The 15,594-nt window shown below is 41.2% G+C and overlaps 3 protein-coding genes across 8 annotated transcripts in view; 1 reads left to right on the top strand and 2 right to left on the bottom strand.

The window, feature by feature from the left end:
• Nucleotides 1–655, bottom strand: part of map7d2b (MAP7 domain containing 2b) — a 35,935-nt gene extending 35,280 nt beyond the window's left edge. For 3 of the 5 annotated variants that reach the window (XM_087846496.1, XM_087846497.1, XM_087846499.1), the window contains exon 1: nucleotides 195–654. In XM_087846496.1, the coding sequence (XP_087702622.1) occupies nucleotides 195–231 (37 nt within the window). In that variant the 5' untranslated portion in view covers nucleotides 232–654. Of the gene's footprint in view, nucleotides 1–194 lie in introns of all 5 variants that reach the window. The other 2 variants (XM_087846498.1, XM_087846500.1) reach the window with 1 other exon arrangement.
• A 1,372-nt stretch (nucleotides 656–2,027) lies between these two features.
• Nucleotides 2,028–8,913, bottom strand: eif1axb (eukaryotic translation initiation factor 1A X-linked b). The gene is made up of 7 exons (XM_006807924.3): nucleotides 8,739–8,913; nucleotides 7,812–7,895; nucleotides 5,367–5,470; nucleotides 5,139–5,189; nucleotides 4,773–4,854; nucleotides 4,152–4,243; nucleotides 2,028–3,245 (listed from the first exon to the last, which is right to left on the bottom strand). The coding sequence occupies exons 1-7, from the start codon at nucleotides 8,752–8,754 to the stop codon at nucleotides 3,240–3,242; spliced, it is 435 nt and encodes a 144-aa protein (XP_006807987.1). The 5' UTR covers nucleotides 8,755–8,913; the 3' UTR covers nucleotides 2,028–3,239.
• Nucleotides 8,914–9,662: 749 nt separating this feature from the next.
• On the top strand, nucleotides 9,663–15,545 carry LOC102777149 (uncharacterized). 2 transcript variants are annotated; one of them, XM_087846537.1, is made up of 3 exons: nucleotides 9,671–9,758; nucleotides 11,317–11,546; nucleotides 11,652–15,545. In XM_087846537.1, the coding sequence occupies exons 2-3, from the start codon at nucleotides 11,544–11,546 to the stop codon at nucleotides 12,759–12,761; spliced, it is 1,113 nt and encodes a 370-aa protein (XP_087702663.1). In that variant the 5' UTR covers nucleotides 9,671–9,758; nucleotides 11,317–11,543; the 3' UTR covers nucleotides 12,762–15,545. The 2 variants fall into 2 exon arrangements, with proteins under 2 accessions (XP_006807988.2, XP_087702663.1); XM_006807925.3 differs by lacking the exon at nucleotides 11,317–11,546 and having other exon boundaries at nucleotides 9,663–9,758.
• Nucleotides 15,546–15,594: the final 49 nt, after the last annotated feature.

Raw genomic sequence — 15,594 nt, 5'->3', positions numbered from 1 at the left:
CTTCAGTATATGCGGATGTAACGCATGGCTCTTTAAAGGTCTTTAAATGAAAATGCAGCGTGACTCAGTCCTATCCAGGTTAATGGTTGTGGGTTAATGTTTGTCTATGGGCGTTTCTGAGCGTAGGAAGATTACCCAGCCAATACTACACATTTAATATAAGATTCATAAATAGGAGCGAATATTTTTCTCACCTGTCATGTCAGCTGGACCTGGAGCCACCTGGGTCATCGAGTGTTTTCCAGTAGAGGGACGTGACAAGAGCCAGAAAGACGTTAAGACCCTCACAGGAGAGCGCCGGTCCGACACAGTGACTCAGGAGGAGTCTAGGAGGATGCTAGGAGGCACAGGGAGGGGAGGGGAGCAAGAGTGGATTTCTATTCGATGCTGTAAAACGTAATCTTCATGTCAGTCCTCGTATATACTTCTCTCAGATGAACAAGAACCGATACCGCCAATGTAGCCATATTTAAAGCTTCAAATACAAGGGTAGCTTCAACGAAAGGTCGGGACTACTTCATAAAATAAAAATACTGGAATGAAAGAAAAAGATTAAACATTGCTCTTTGTGATACTATAAAAGTATTTAACGCGTAGTAAAAAAAATAATATTACATTTTTCCAGCTTTTTGGTTTAAAACGGAAACACGAACCTGTGACCGCTTTACATTTGGCTAATTTACATATTAATGCGCCCACTCGCGCTGTTATGCGTCGCTTAGCAACCAGGTAGCGGCACTGTCGCTTACCCAGAACTATAAAAGCAGCTTGGCGGAAGAATAAATCACTGTAAAGCAGCTTTACAACATGTTTATGTCACTTACTTTCATTTTTGTAACTTTTCAGATTAAATCCGTTTGTCGTCACAAAAGGACACTCTCTTCCTCACGTGGCAGTAAAACTAGCTGAAATTGGCTCGTGACAGGCCGCACGTGCCGGCCCCAGCGATGCAGTTACGTCATAGATAATGGCAAACCGTGAGGATGGCTGCTGTAAATGTGGGTCAGTGCTGCTGTTTTCAGATCAAAACACACACACGCTTACTGAGTCGCCTCAGATGGCAGCGCTATAAATAACAACAATGAGATTTTTAAATAAATCACAAAGAAAAAATAAACGTGTGGACAACAGCCTCTCACATACAGATGTTTTTGTGTGATAATTGCAGAAATTCAACGAACTAAACCAGCCGATGTCTTAAAAACGGTCAAAATCCGCTTCGGTGTGCATTCAAATTATATCATATTACATAAACCCAATAATGTGGTAATAATGGACCTTTATGAAAAACCTGCAGGACACAAGACACAAACACACAGAGTACAAATACAGTATAAACAGATACCAAGGGTTCTGATCTGATTAGGTATTGTTTATGCAAGCGCTATAAGCTGGAACTATAACTACTGGTGTTATAACTCACTTATAAGACAAATATTTGCTCAGCTTTTAGGTTGAAAGGCAAAAACAAAATCTTAGGTTTGTAATGACCTCTTAAAGATACATTTACAACTACAGATGTGCTGCAATAGCTCAGAAACATTTTATATACAATGTTGCAGTTCTGTCATAAATAAGTTTAACATTTCTGCTTACATCCATATCTTGATAAACTCTGGATACATACTTTAATTAGACAGACAGCATATCTTACTTTGTTAGGTATGCCAGAAAAAGCCTGCATTACGGAGCTTCTTTCCTTGGTCTTTGTTCTCCCCAACGTAAACATTTAAGAGTAGAAATAATATGAAATAAGAACTTAAATAAGGGACAGGAGGACTGGTCAACTTTAAATAAAACCATTTGGAGACAAAGAGCAGGCACACTGTGAGCCTGAGGCTGAAGGATTCACCACAGCAGGTCGTCACTTCCTGCACAGCCCCTCCACACTGTAAGGACAAAAATACCAGTTTGTTCCCTGCAGCCCCGAATGTCCTCAGCTTAAGGTCAGTTTATCTGTCCTGCTGCCACCATCAGACCGGCACAGGAAGTGCGTTAGGCGCCCAAAAACCACGATGCCAGGTCAGTGGAGTTAAGATCTTTATTGGAAACCCAGCCTTCAAACATCATAGTACATTTTACTTTTTTATTAATTCAGTTACAACAGCAACAGGCCCCACGTCAGCTAGAGCAGTGGTTCCCAAACTGAGGTGCTGGGCCTCCTCGGAGGGGAAATAGATATAATATGCTGCAGATATAAATCACTGATTTTTCTAGAGGTTCTATGCGATGATAAATGGCTGTGCTGTGAGGTTTTACTGGTTTAACTGGTGGGGATGTCTGCAAGGGGAACGTTTGGGAACCGCTGGTCTAGCGACCGGAATTGCGAGCAGCAAAGAGTTCAAAAAGAGGACAAAGAAACAACAACAGAAAGACAAATGAGGGAAGTAAACAGAGAAATACATCTGAGTCTTCTTTTGATTTTAGGGGAGCAGGATTGCCTTCATTCAGCCTGGGTGTAAACTACAAATACGAGCTCATGTGAGCAGGCAGGGCGTAAAGGAAAGGGAGCAAAAAGCCACCGTGGAGGTCACCGCATTCTTTCTGCCATCAACAAACGACGATAAACGATCAAGGAGGAAAAACACAAACTAGTTAATGTTTTTATTGGCGAATCCAGAGATTCTGTACTCGTTTGTAAATTCCACAGTGTGAAATGAATATAAATACATTTTTAAAAGATGACATGCACTAGGTGTGAGATATTTTGCAGTCATGAGACAATGAGTGTGTTTTCTGTGCAGCTGTGTGTAAAATTGAGGAAAAAAACAAAACTGAGATGGCAGGTTTGCCTTTTTCTGTTGCAGCTGGAAGCAAAAGGTAAAAATCTAGAAACACTCCAGATGTTCACCTTACACGTATGATGCAGTCGATCAGCTCAGATTCTCCACAAAGGTGGGAAAAGCAAACTGTCGGCGTCATCATCATCTTCGTAATCATCCTCCTCAGTGGTCTCCGTCTGATAACTGAGACAGTCTCTAAAGCAGCGTCTAATAAATCAAAGTACTGATGGTGATCTCCCCCCGTGTGAAATGCACTTAAAGTTCTCCAAACAACAAAGATGTCTACTGATGATAAACAAGCTGGATTAAACATACTGTATATTAATAAACTGTATTGGACTGGCATAGGCTGATCTTAATAAAAATAATTATTTTCGGTGCGCTGTGTTCGGCTCGAAAGATCCCAATCGGAGCATCTCTAACGAAATCCCACCTTCTCCCTCCAGTGGCAGGATTTTAGATCTGCGAAGAGGAAGAGGAAACATTTGAGTTTGTTCTGCACAATCTGATCCCAGCGTGCACACAGTTGTTTGGTTATCCACCATATTTGGACCAAACAAACTACTTCTACAGTTTATATTATGTTGGGGGTTAAAGATGGTGAGGATCATCAAATATCTATAAAATCTCTCAAATGCATTAATCTACAACGCATTTGAAAAAAGCCAATATAAGGCTATAAGAAGGTGCAAGACTCCAAAGTCACTTAAAAACAAGTTTACGCCCAGGCTCGCTCAGCTAAACTGTCTCCTCACATCTCCTTTTTTTCTTGTTTTAAGTCAGAAATGAACTTAAATAAGACCAATTATGATTTATAAGCTTTTTGTCTATAAAATGCAATAAAATGTGACCACCACAACTTTTTTGATGACACAAGCTCCAAGACCAAACTTGTTTAAGAGCAAGCAAAGCAGGAAACCTCTAAGTTAACGCAGCAGCTTTAATTGTGCAGCTAAAGCTTTATTCTCAAATTCTCTCCTCACTGATAACTGCTTCACCTGTGATGTGCTTCTGACACCTCGACATCCACTTTTCTCCTTTAAAAACATCCCGACTTTCAGTTAACTCTCACAGGAGACGCAGGTTTTATTATGTCGGGATCAGAAATGACTTTCATTGTTAACCAGTTGACCAAATACTGATATTTGCTGATCATTTTTGGCTCCACTGTGTCTCAGAAAATAAGGTCACTGATGGAGATTTAGAACTAAAAAAAATAGTAAAATTATGCTGCTAGTTCTTTATGTTTAATTCAAGGTGTTGTACTGGCTTCAAGACTACTTTTGGGATTATAATCCACTCCTGTGAAGAATTAAATTCAGGTACTTACAATATATAAAATAATATTGTTCGATTACGCCAACTTACATCATCAATGTCCTCATCATCATCTGCAATGTCATCAAACTGAATCTCATCGTCGTCTCCAGGTCCAAATGTGTCTGTCTCGTTGATTTTGGCTGCAGATGAAACAGAAAATGCATCAGAAAAATCTCACGAGTACTCACGCCGACCCCAGAGTGAATCTGATCACGCCACAGGGTCGGACTGTGCAGCTATAGATGCTCTGAATGATCACCATCACCATCAGGGAGCAGTTTGGAAATGAGTCACCACTTCTCCACCATGCACGTGATTTATTAGTGGAGAAACCTTGAACTTTTATTTTGAAAGTTCATGCATGGCTAACCGGGTAGCCCTAACGCTTCCTCTATTGTTTTCCTGCAGTTGGTCGGGTCATCACCACGGTGCTGCTACTTTGCTCAGTCCTAAAATTCAGTATGTCTGTGATGTGCAATGAGGCCCTCTGCTGATCAAAACCTGCAACTATTTTCCACCTTGGATTTGCAAGTAAACAGAATACGACTTCACCTACAGGTCTGACACATTAATGTTTGTGGAGACACCAGACAAGCAGCTGCAGTAACATTAACACAGCAAGCTTTTAAAAAACCGCCTCATTAATGTGACACATGCAGCGTAACTCACCGTGCTCTGGCAGCTCTCCGTACGCTTTCAAACTGCGAGCCTCGTCTGCGTTGTACTTAAGGATGACGTCAGCTTTGTTGTCCTGGAACAGAAGTTGGGGTTGAAGTTTGTGTTACTGATCACAGTAACTTGAGAAGTTTTAACTAAGCCCCCCTACAGAGCCCCGTAAGTAGGACTCTCCATGTAAACACGACTGCGAGCAGTTTTCTGTTATTTGTGGCCAACATAAACATCAACATCTCTACTGATAAAACACAGATAAGTTTAGGAAAAGTAATTCAGGCTGTTAAAGCTTCACGGTGCCCTCTCAGTGACTGACACAGTATTAGTGGTCTGATCTGAAGCCTGTGTGAGCGACCAACACACCTGATAATCCCTCAGCCCGACCAGGATGATGTCCGACGTGTTAATCCAGACCTGGAGGAAAACAAAACAAAGCAGGGATGAGTCGCACAGGGTCACACTGCACTTTGTGACCCGCGCACACGCTGACGGCGGCTGCCTGAGAAAATGCTGACGCGGCGTCACACCACAGAGTTTCCTCTGTGTGTGATGGTGGGAGAAGGCGACAGAAGGTGCTCGGCTCATTCCTACCTTTTTCCGGAGTTTTCCTCTGATGTGGCAAAGCCGCTTGGTTCCATCGAAGCACATCGCCTCCAGACGTCCGTTCCCCAACATCTTAATCACCTGAGCGTATTCTGAGACACACGAGAGAGCAAAGCAAGCTTAAATCAACCCGTGATATACTCGCCTGTAATAAAGGGCTCGTACACTGTTCAGAATAGGAGGAATAAACCATTATGAATCTATTTCAGCTGCCTTGGTGCAAATGAAAGTGACAGATGCACTGGATGAGACAACAACAAGACAACCCCCACAAAGGGAATGGCAGGTGGTGCCCACAGACTGCTCGCTCTTCCTCCTTTCTGACTAATTTTTCTCTAGTTTTGCTTTTTGTTAGTGTCCCGGTTACTGATGGTTGCCCATGCAGTCCAGATCCTTCAGGATCTCCATGCCTGCGGTCACAGGAAAGTTTGCCGAGTCTCCCAGCAGAGTGCCAAGATTTGGAGTGGACACCAGCAGGAGGAGAGCTAGACAAAGCTGTAGATAACAGCAGCCGAGCAGCAGGAACAGAATGTGCTGCTTTGCAGGTTACTCGTGTGCATGTTTCTGAACAAACTGTTCACACTGAGCACATGTGACAGACGTGACAGTCTGAAGCCTGAAACATCCCAGAATGACTGCTTTGTCTGCGATCCTATCCTGGTGATTTGGGCTCTTCCTGGTACAGAACAGTTCTTGAATGATGAAGGCAGAACTGACCCACACCTTCCCCAGAACCTCTGAAGTGTTCTGTACCCATGTTTCCAAATAGCACCAGACTGTCCAGGAGGTCACTGATTCTCTGATCCAGGTCTGGTAGCATCAGTGACACATGCACCGAGGCTGTTGGGAGTGGATCCAGCCATAAATATTTGTGAATGGCATAATGACAAAGAGATGGATCATCCTGTGATTGCAATGTTTAACTTTAAATTTTAATTTGTTTTTAAACCTGCTCCTCAGAAGGTTGTTACATCCGGATTTGAGCAGTGCATTTTTGAGCAGCTCCAGCTGGATCCTGACAGTAAAGCCAGTAAACCCCTCAGTCATCCAGCGCTCTAAACATCACTGCTCTTAAATCCTTTCCTTCTGTTAAAAGGGAGTTTTTCCTTCCCACTGTCACCAAATGTTTGTTTATAGTAGGTCATGTAAAAGTTGGGGTTTCTTTCTAATGCTGTGGGGTCTTTACCTTAAAGCGCCTTGAGGCAACTGTTGGTGTGAACTCGTGCTATACAAACAAAATTAAATTGATATGAATTAAATGACACCTGCAGGCTGGGGAGCTGGTGTGTTCATCAACTACAGCTGATATTTTAAATCCTCACAGCTTAACGAGACATTTTTGAAGCAAATATTTGATTTACCATCAAATAATTGTCACATATGCAAGCACAGGACTGAAAACGTCAAGCATGTTTTTGTTTGGATAAAACTGATTAGATTAGACTGAAAGATTACATTTCAGTCTTAGAGATTTAAGTAGTTCTAACATGAACGATGAGCTATGACACTCTCTTACAGTTGTTAAAACTGTGCCCAACTTACAACAATCTGGATTTTTTTTCCTCCTTAAATTTATTTTTGTCTTTTTGTATTCATCCTGTTACTTTCTAAACGTTTAGATGATATTCAGGTTTCCCAAAGCATTTAAAAATTTTATATCATGTCTTCATTTTGATTTCAAGTTATTGAGATCATTTTTATTTGCAGATGCTAAAAAAAAGGAAAAAGAGAGAGAGACATAATATATGAAACATAGCTCTGTGTAACTGAGTTTAACAGCTGATACATTAAACTAACACTAGAACAAACTTTTATTATTACTATTTAAATAACTCTTTTCTTCTTCATACACTGACCACTATACTTTTAGTATTTGATGCGTTTGATTTAAGGAAGGCACTTTTTATTCTGTTTTATTGAATTTACCGAGCTCACTCTACAGACCCAACTTATCCAATAAGATGCAGCTTTTTAAACAGCACTTTGTTCCATTCATTTAAAAGGTTTAATTTTTTTTTTACCTTTATTACATTTTATTTTGTATTTTACTCATCACTCCCCTTTGTGTAACTCAATTTTATTTTCCCATAATAAGAAGAAATACTGTATTTTAACTGAGACATACTTTAAAACCTTAATAGTTCACTCTTCATCCCACTCACATCAAACACACTAAATTACTGTTTGTTAAGGACATGCAGTGACGCTTAATCCTAGACTTTATGAATAAGTTTATACTTCGTCCTACTCCTTTTTGAACATGTAAATTCAGTGCTATAACGTCAGTGTTTTGTTTACCTGACAATTTTCTGTAAGGCACTCCTTTCTGTGAACAGCATTATATTGTGCAAGCAATACTTGCATACTTGCTTAGCTCGGAGGTGAAGGCAACTCTTCTAACCGACAAACAGAATAAACTGGACCCAGACTTACCCTGTCCATCCTCCTTGAACACCAGCTCCCTCTTCTCAGACTCATTTTCGTTCTTTCCACGTCGCCGATTTTTACCTCCTTTACCTGTAAACAGAAACAAGCAGAAATACATTAGTGGTTTGTGTCAATTTCACCGTTTTGTTTTTTTTAAACGTACATATAAATAATTTTGGCGCCATAAGCAATCAACCAAAAACACCGATACTAAGATTTCATGAGATAAGCTTGATTAAATTTAACTCCACTCAAGCCAAAGGCAGCTTTTTGTTTAGCAACAGAACAAAAATGACTAGAAACACCAGAAACTTCTGCTAAACAAGACAACACTGACATCTTGTTTTAAGTACACGTGAATGGTTCAATTTCAGTTATCCAAACTGGCTTTTTATCGTGGTACACAGCAGAGATGGCATTAATTTCAACGCCTGTGTGAGCTTCTCTCTGAAAGGGGAACCGGACAGAAACAGGAGCTAACCTTTATGTTAAGGGTCGTAACATCGTCCAAACGCTACAATACCATCTGGAGAATAGTTTAGAACCCAGTTTAAAGACACTCTGGTGTTTTAAAAGGCTGAAAATTGGAGGCGGATATTACGGGCCAGCCCGGGTGGGGTAGGTGGGGTAACTAGATAGAAGCTAGCTGGTTAGCTGTAATAGTTAGCAGCGGACTACACCAGTAATCAGGTTAGCTCAATCGTTAACGGAGAACTTTATTAGATTTCTCCTAAATTCACAGTTAACCCGCATAGAACCAGACAGAGCGGGTAAACATCACGTATACCACGCTAACGGTCGTGTAAACGAGGCTCCGCTGGGCTAACTAGCAGCAGCCGGTCGGTGTCACGTTTTAGCTGCGTGTGTCCGCGGCGGGCTCGGACACAATCAACTGAAACACGTCGCTAACGAACGGCTTCCCGCTAACCTTACCTTTATTTTTGGGCATATTCTTTCACGCCTCGGTCACGGTAGTTCCGCTCGGTAGAAATGACCAGCTGTTAAACAATAACTGTTCACGAGAAGTGAGCGAATGCAGAGAAAGCACAGATCTGACGAGATGCTAGCTACTCAGCGTCGAATCACTGATCAGAAAGGCGCATGCGCAGACCAGGACATTCAAAACCTCAGTACTTTATTGGAACAGGGCATTGTTACAGAGACAAAGCGCTTCTTTCAGTAAAGAAGCAACAGTGACGAAATTAACCTCTAATAAATGTAAAAGTACCGTAGTAGTAGTAATTCTTATTGTTTATGTTCAATTTTTACATTATTATCATACAGTTAAAAAACATTTTTATTGTGGCTGTTTTATTTTCTTCAGCTATTAATGTATTGATTTATATTCACATTATTATGTTTTATTTTATTTTATAAAAACATTTCAATATTTTTCTTACATGTACCTTAACCTGTGGAGCTTCTTCAGGAATTAGATTATGATTTTTTTAAATGATATTTTATTAAATTTTATTGTATTTTATTTCCAATCTTCTTTTAGTTTTTTATTGATTTTTTTTATGTTGAGGGCTATTCTGTTGTTTCCTTTACTCATTTTTATTCCATTTTAATGTAATTTTTATTTTTAAATTTACCCCGAGCTCCTTACTAAATTACAAATGTTTATTTTTTTTATATTTATTATTATTATGACATTTTAACTTATTAAGCTCATTTTATGTGACTTTATTTATTAGTTTACAAGTAACTGAGTCCCTTCTGGGGTATCTTGTATCTTATCGTACAGTATCGTTCTGTTGTACAGTATTTTATAACTGTTTTTCGCTGACTGCTGGTACTTTTAAAGTACATCCAGGGCTCCAGGGGGCGCTCTGTCAAGTGTTTTCAGCTCGTTAGTTTGTCCTGAAAGAAAACACACGTCTTTTTGTGTGTTTTCTTTTTGTGGCTCAGCTAGCTTTCTGCAGGAAATCTGACCATCTGCATCGACTAAAGGTGAACGATTAGCTGTATCTGAACATTTGTGCATGCAGTTCAACTCTTTTCCTTTAATGTTAAAGAGCCAACTAGTTCATAGTGGAGAAATCTGAACCTCAGAGCTGCCCCTATCTACTGATTAGCTGTTCGTTGCTAAGCTAATGGTTGTGATGGCTGACTTCGGCAGCAGGGTCGTGCTGAATGTTGACTCTATTCTTGCTGTTATTTAAAAGAATAAACAGAAAAGACTTGAGCAGAAAAATAGGTCGTGGCGGATTATTTATTAGAGTAAAAACGTTTCCTTAAAATGTGAAGTATCGCTGCTCACGTCTCACTTCTACTTAAAACTGAACATTTTGAATGGAAGTCTTGTTATAACAGGAATGATCAAAATAAACATTTAAACGTGCACTTATAAAAAAGGAATACAAAATTATAATGAAAAATTATAATATTAGCTAATATAATCTACATGTATGTGAAAATTAAAATACTATAATAGAAAAAATGGTCTTAATGGCAATTGCATGAATTATGGGCAAGAGCTGTGCAGTTACATAAATAAACAGTAAAATACTGACAGTTATACCGTAAGTATTTTACTGTAATCACAAATGATTATTTGACATAATAAACACAATTACAGATTTTGTAAATAATACAAGTAGTTATTGTACTATATATAATAATATAATAATTGTATTATGAACAATAATTTTCTTGTTTATTGTCTATTTATATGTTAATGCATACCTGCATCAATGAATGAGTAGATAAAAACTACAAACAAATACCTGGACATGTAATATTAATATTCATTAATCATTAATTAATAATATGTTTCCTGCTGAGTGGAACTGCTTTTACTCAAATTCAGCTCCATCACCGTGCAGACCTTCATCTTTCAGCTGCTCCATCCCACCCTATCCCTGGGATCTTCCTTTGTGTCACCAACTGCCTGCATGTCCTCCTCCACTACATCCATGATTCTTCTCTGAGGTCTTCCTCTTTTCCTCCTCCCTTGCAGCTCCATCTTCAACATCCTTTCTCCTCCTTTGCACATGTCCAAACCACCTCAGGCTCGTGTCTCTAACTTCTTCTCCTTCTGATCTTTTTATTTCTAAGTCTTTCCATCCTGGTCACTCCAAACAAAAATAAAAATTATAATAATATTTAGTATTTATGAATAAATGTTAAGTGTTTTTCACACGTGGACTTTGGTGGGCTGCCCAGAGGGATGAAGAAAGTTTACCTATAAACCCCGAGTCAGAGATGAGGGGTGTCACAAGGGCAGACTTTGTCCTTGAGGCTCTGAGTGCGCTCTCATAAAAAGGGGCCTTTCACACATTATAGGAGTATTCTTCCACACAAAATGATCTGTTATGAGTCCAGCATGTTCCAAGCTAGCACACCACTCAGGTGGTGTTTTGAGATTTATTTTTATTGTTTTATCAATTTCAGACAGCATCTCAGTCAGTTCACTATCACATATTCCCATATGCTCTTATTTTGAAAGTTGATTCACTATTGACGAACTTGCATCGGCCCTTCCTGTCTCCCGTTTTTCCAACAATAGGCTGATCAGAGTGCTTTTGCTGTGACTGCCAGACTCTGATCCTGTGGTCAGACTGACTTTGACTTCACCGTCTTGGGTGATGTTAGTCCTTGTTCTGCTCTTTGAGATGGAGCTGCTCTCTAACCAGGATGTGATGCAGGTGGAGGATTGGTTCATGAGCTGCCACGCCGAGCAGAACGAGGACGCCAGTCACAAACCAATATTTACTGTCAGGAAATACTGTGTATATGGTATTGATTTATTGATATATCTAAGAAAGACTTTTTATCCCTTCATTCTGTATTTTATCTGTTTGCTGCGGGAAGTTATAATCTAATACATTTTTCTCCTTTCAGACGGCTTCCAAGCAGTCGACCGTTCAAAGCGGAGGTGCAGGAAAAGCATCATCATCCTCGGTCATGGCCGGAAACAAAAACTGGGATGGTGCCGGCGGGATGGACCAGATAACAGTCGTGAGAATAGACGACACTCACATCGCTGAAGAGGAGTCGCACGTCGACGGGAAGGTGTTCTACGAGGTGGAGTGCTCGCTGCCTGCGGAGGACGAGGTCGTGGGAGAGGATGACGATGACGGCGTCTACGTCATCGAGTATTCAAACCCTGAAGAGGAGGGGGAGAGTTACCAGTTCACGATGTCCGTAGATCGGTCGCTCCCAGCGAAAGAGCCGATTGTTAAAACTCCGGTGGTCAGCGAGAACCCCGGAGCTCTGCTGCCGTCCAGACCGGCGAGGTTGCGACCTCAGGTGAACCAGAAGAGGAGGTTGGTAACCGAGGAAGAGGAGATCAAAAGCGAAGAGTTCACGGTGAGCAATAAGAGCGTGCTGGCGCTGGGAGAGGATTACAGCGACGTGATGGAGATGAACTCGGGCTCAGGTAAGAAACTGGTGTGCACGATGTGCCCGCCGCCCGGCAAGTTTTTCAAGAGGGCGTCTGGGCTGGCGGTGCATTTAAAGCAGATGCACCACATGGAGGGGAAGAAGACGTTCTTCTGCACCTCCTGCCAGCAGTCGCTCCGCACTCAGATCGAGCTGGACGCGCACACGAGGCGCCACGCCAACCAGGACGCCGTGTTCGTCTGCCGCCTCTGCGCAGCCGAGGAGGAAGCCGGCACGGAGGAGAAGAAGGGGTTCAAAGGGTCCAGGTGGGGCCTGAAGAAGCACCTGGAGAAGGAGCATCCAGGTGTTATCCCGCGCTGTGACATCTGCAACAAAGGCTTCAAGACGCTCGTGTCGTACCTCGCCGACCAGTTCCGGCACGTCGGGGTGTCGCCGTACTACTGCGCCAAGTGTCAGATCTACGAAATGACTGAGCGGGGTCTGAGCGTGCACATCAGAAACCACAACAAGAAGAAGATGACTGAGCAGAAGGCTAATGAAAGCCGCCTGCAGACTTTTGAAGTCTCCGCCGGAGCTGATAACTCAGCGACAGACGACTCCGACTTCTGACGCTCCAGACTCACCGTTTAGCTTCGTGTTCGAGTGAAGCGGCTCACAGACGTCAGGGTCAAATCCCACATTTTATGCATCTGAACTGAACTTTGGGCAAAAAAACTTTTCCCCTAACAGTTAGAAAACCTTTGTGTGTGTGCAGTTAATGACCAAACATGTTACTGTTTAAGTAGAAGTGTCTAAGAATTATTTGAATTCTCTTCCTTTATTTTCAATTAGGGATAATCGTAGTTGATGAAACGGGACAGAAAACTTGTCTCAAAGAAAAACGTCCAGAAAACGGTCAGAATCAGCACAGGCGTCCATGTAACTACTGTGTGTTTATTTAAAATACATTTTACACATTTAATCACAGCCTTCAGTAACCATCTTTTTAAAATGTTGCTGATATCTGTAGCGCACACACACAGTCAGATTAGTCTTCTTACCTTGCAGGTTAACCCGTCATGGTCACAGACGTGACTTCCAGGGTCGCCTCAAGTCTGTTTTTAAAAGAAAGTTAAGCCGCACAGAGCAGGCGATTAGGTCAGGGAGTCAGAGACAGTAACAGCATAAAGAATTTGATACATTTTCTAGGGATGCACCGATACCGATACTGGTATCGGGTATCGGGGCCGATACTGTAAAATGTGTGTGTACTCATACTCGTAAAAGTTAACCGATACCATGAACCGATACTAACTTATTTCATTAATCAGAGGGTGGCTTGTCATTTCTGTTGTAGTTTTTTAGATTGGCCACTAGGGGGACATCCCGTGCTAAACAGGCACAGGGTTAGGCGAGTGAGACTGGCAACTCCAGATAAAAAAGAGAAACTGGAGGCTGCTGTAGCTAGGCTAAACAAAATGTCAGCAGTGTGGAACAGCCAACAGCCAACTTTAACTCAGGTTTTGGAAAAGCGAAGAAAATTTTTTAATTTTTTTTTGGTCATTTTTATTAAGATTTTATTTTTTATCGGCAGAGAATAAAATAAAACTTGTCTGCATTTGTGTGTGTGTGTGTGTGTGTGGTAGAAGTATCGGTTTTTGTACTCTGTATCAGCAAGTACTCAGATCCAAGTATCGGTATCGTATCGGTTTGAAAAAATTGGTATCGTTGCATCCCTAACATTTTCAAAATAAAAGATCCTTTGAAGACTAAACGCTTGTTTCTGAAACACTCCTGCTGTGAAAGGTGGATCAAAACTTCACCAAAGAGAAGCAGCCGCTTTGTTTCAGGGTTAAGTTTACGCGCTCAAGCGCTCATTTTCTCAAACAAGAAAAAGAAAGTGTACTTTATTGATCTCCGTGGGGAAATTCCTCTCTGCATTTAACCCATTCATTCAGTGAAGCAGTGGGCAGCCATTGGGCGCCCGGGGAGCAGTGTGTAGGGACGGTACCTTGCTCAGGGGTACCTCAGGGTAGCTGTTCAGGGGAATCGAACCCCCGCCCTTCCGATCATGGGGCCACCACTCTACCTACTGAGCTATCCCTGCCCGACAAGGTGCTTCCCTTCACAAATAGCAGGACTGTACTTACATGGCCCCCTACAACCAGCAGGTAACTACTACTGTACATCAATAAAATGAATATATCTAAACTGGGATGCCTCCAGGGGTCTCCTAGGTGACGTGTTTCAGGCATGTCCTACCAGGAGGAGGCCCAAGGGCCTTTGTGGCACCTTACCCCCCTTTGCCAGCTTTTAGGTACCAGTAGCAGTTGTATTTTGTTGACAGACAACCTCAGATCTGGTTCTAGATTGAGTATCAGCACAGTTTTGGTAAACTGGGTAAAAGTCAGCTAGAAAAAAGGGCAAACGGTCCAAGTTTGAGACATCAGAGCAGGTTACAGCCAATCTGGTGCAGTTTTCTAAAAATCGCACTCTTGGACTAAAACTGAATTTTCCAAACATAAACGCAGTCGTTTGGAAACTTTCCAGGTGTAACTCCCATTTCATGAAGTGTTACAGAAAAATATAGCCGACACAAACAGAGCCAAGCTTTCAGTCACATCACATGATCTTCTTTTACAGGTGCTAAAATAAAAGGATCAAACACTCTGGACCAGCAAACAAAGGAAACACCACAAACACTAAGACATTTAAGCTGTTTGTGGAGTGAAAATGCCAAAAGTTTGAACCTTTCACTTCACGTGGTGTGCGTTATTTTTATATATTACTGGTCAGCTGACCTCAAGAGGTTACGACAGAAGACAGATTCAAAGCTGTTCATTTGCCTTTTTCGTTGAGTGTGTGTTAAACCTTTTGTGAAGGAGCTTTCCAAGGCGGGAAAAGATACAAATATTTAAAAAGACCCAAAAACTTTAAAATACACATAACTTTGTGTAACAGGAATACAGATAATTATCATTACATGGTCCCTCTATACTCAATGTAGGACTCTTTTAGTGGACTCTGGCCACACATTGGAAACCGATGAAATGTTACAGTCTTAACTGCGTTTGTAAAGTTTGTACTGAAATATGCATCAACACTAAATCAAACATAAAACTCTGTTCGAGTCTAAAATGTGGCTTTTAAAGAGCCGGCCGTGTGTAATTAAAGTGCCACAGAGCTCACTCGTTTCAGGAGCCGAAAATGTTATTTTAAACTCATCCTGTCATAACTGTACTTTTTATGTTACAGGAGGTGAAAATCATTCGAATATGAGCTGAGTTTGCTGCACAACGAGCTGTTTTATGAAGCGTTTTAGTTTTTCTTCTTTTTAATTGAAATTGCAGGTTTGCTGTGTTAATTTTTTGCTTTTTTGTTCTTTGCTGTGGTGATTTCATTTTTTTCCTGCAACACTGCATTAAAGGGAAATGCCACTGATTCTTAGCGCTGCTGTTTTCTG

Source organism: Neolamprologus brichardi, chromosome 9, assembly GCF_056152115.1.
Source record: "Neolamprologus brichardi isolate AB-2024 chromosome 9, ASM5615211v1, whole genome shotgun sequence".
In the NCBI taxonomy this organism is placed as follows: Eukaryota; Metazoa; Chordata; class Actinopteri; order Cichliformes; family Cichlidae; genus Neolamprologus; species Neolamprologus brichardi.
Note: the sequence above shows the minus strand (reverse complement) of the source record. Positions and strands in the feature narration are given on the sequence as shown.

Coding starts and splice junctions, on each gene's coding strand:
- eif1axb (XM_006807924.3), bottom strand. Junction 5,471..7,811: donor GTTCAAGGAGGATGGACAGG/GTAAGTCTGGGT, acceptor CGTGTGTCTCAG/AATACGCTCAGGTGATTAAG. Junction 4,244..4,772: donor CGGAGAGCTGCCAGAGCACG/GTGAGTTACGCT, acceptor TTTCATCTGCAG/CCAAAATCAACGAGACAGAC.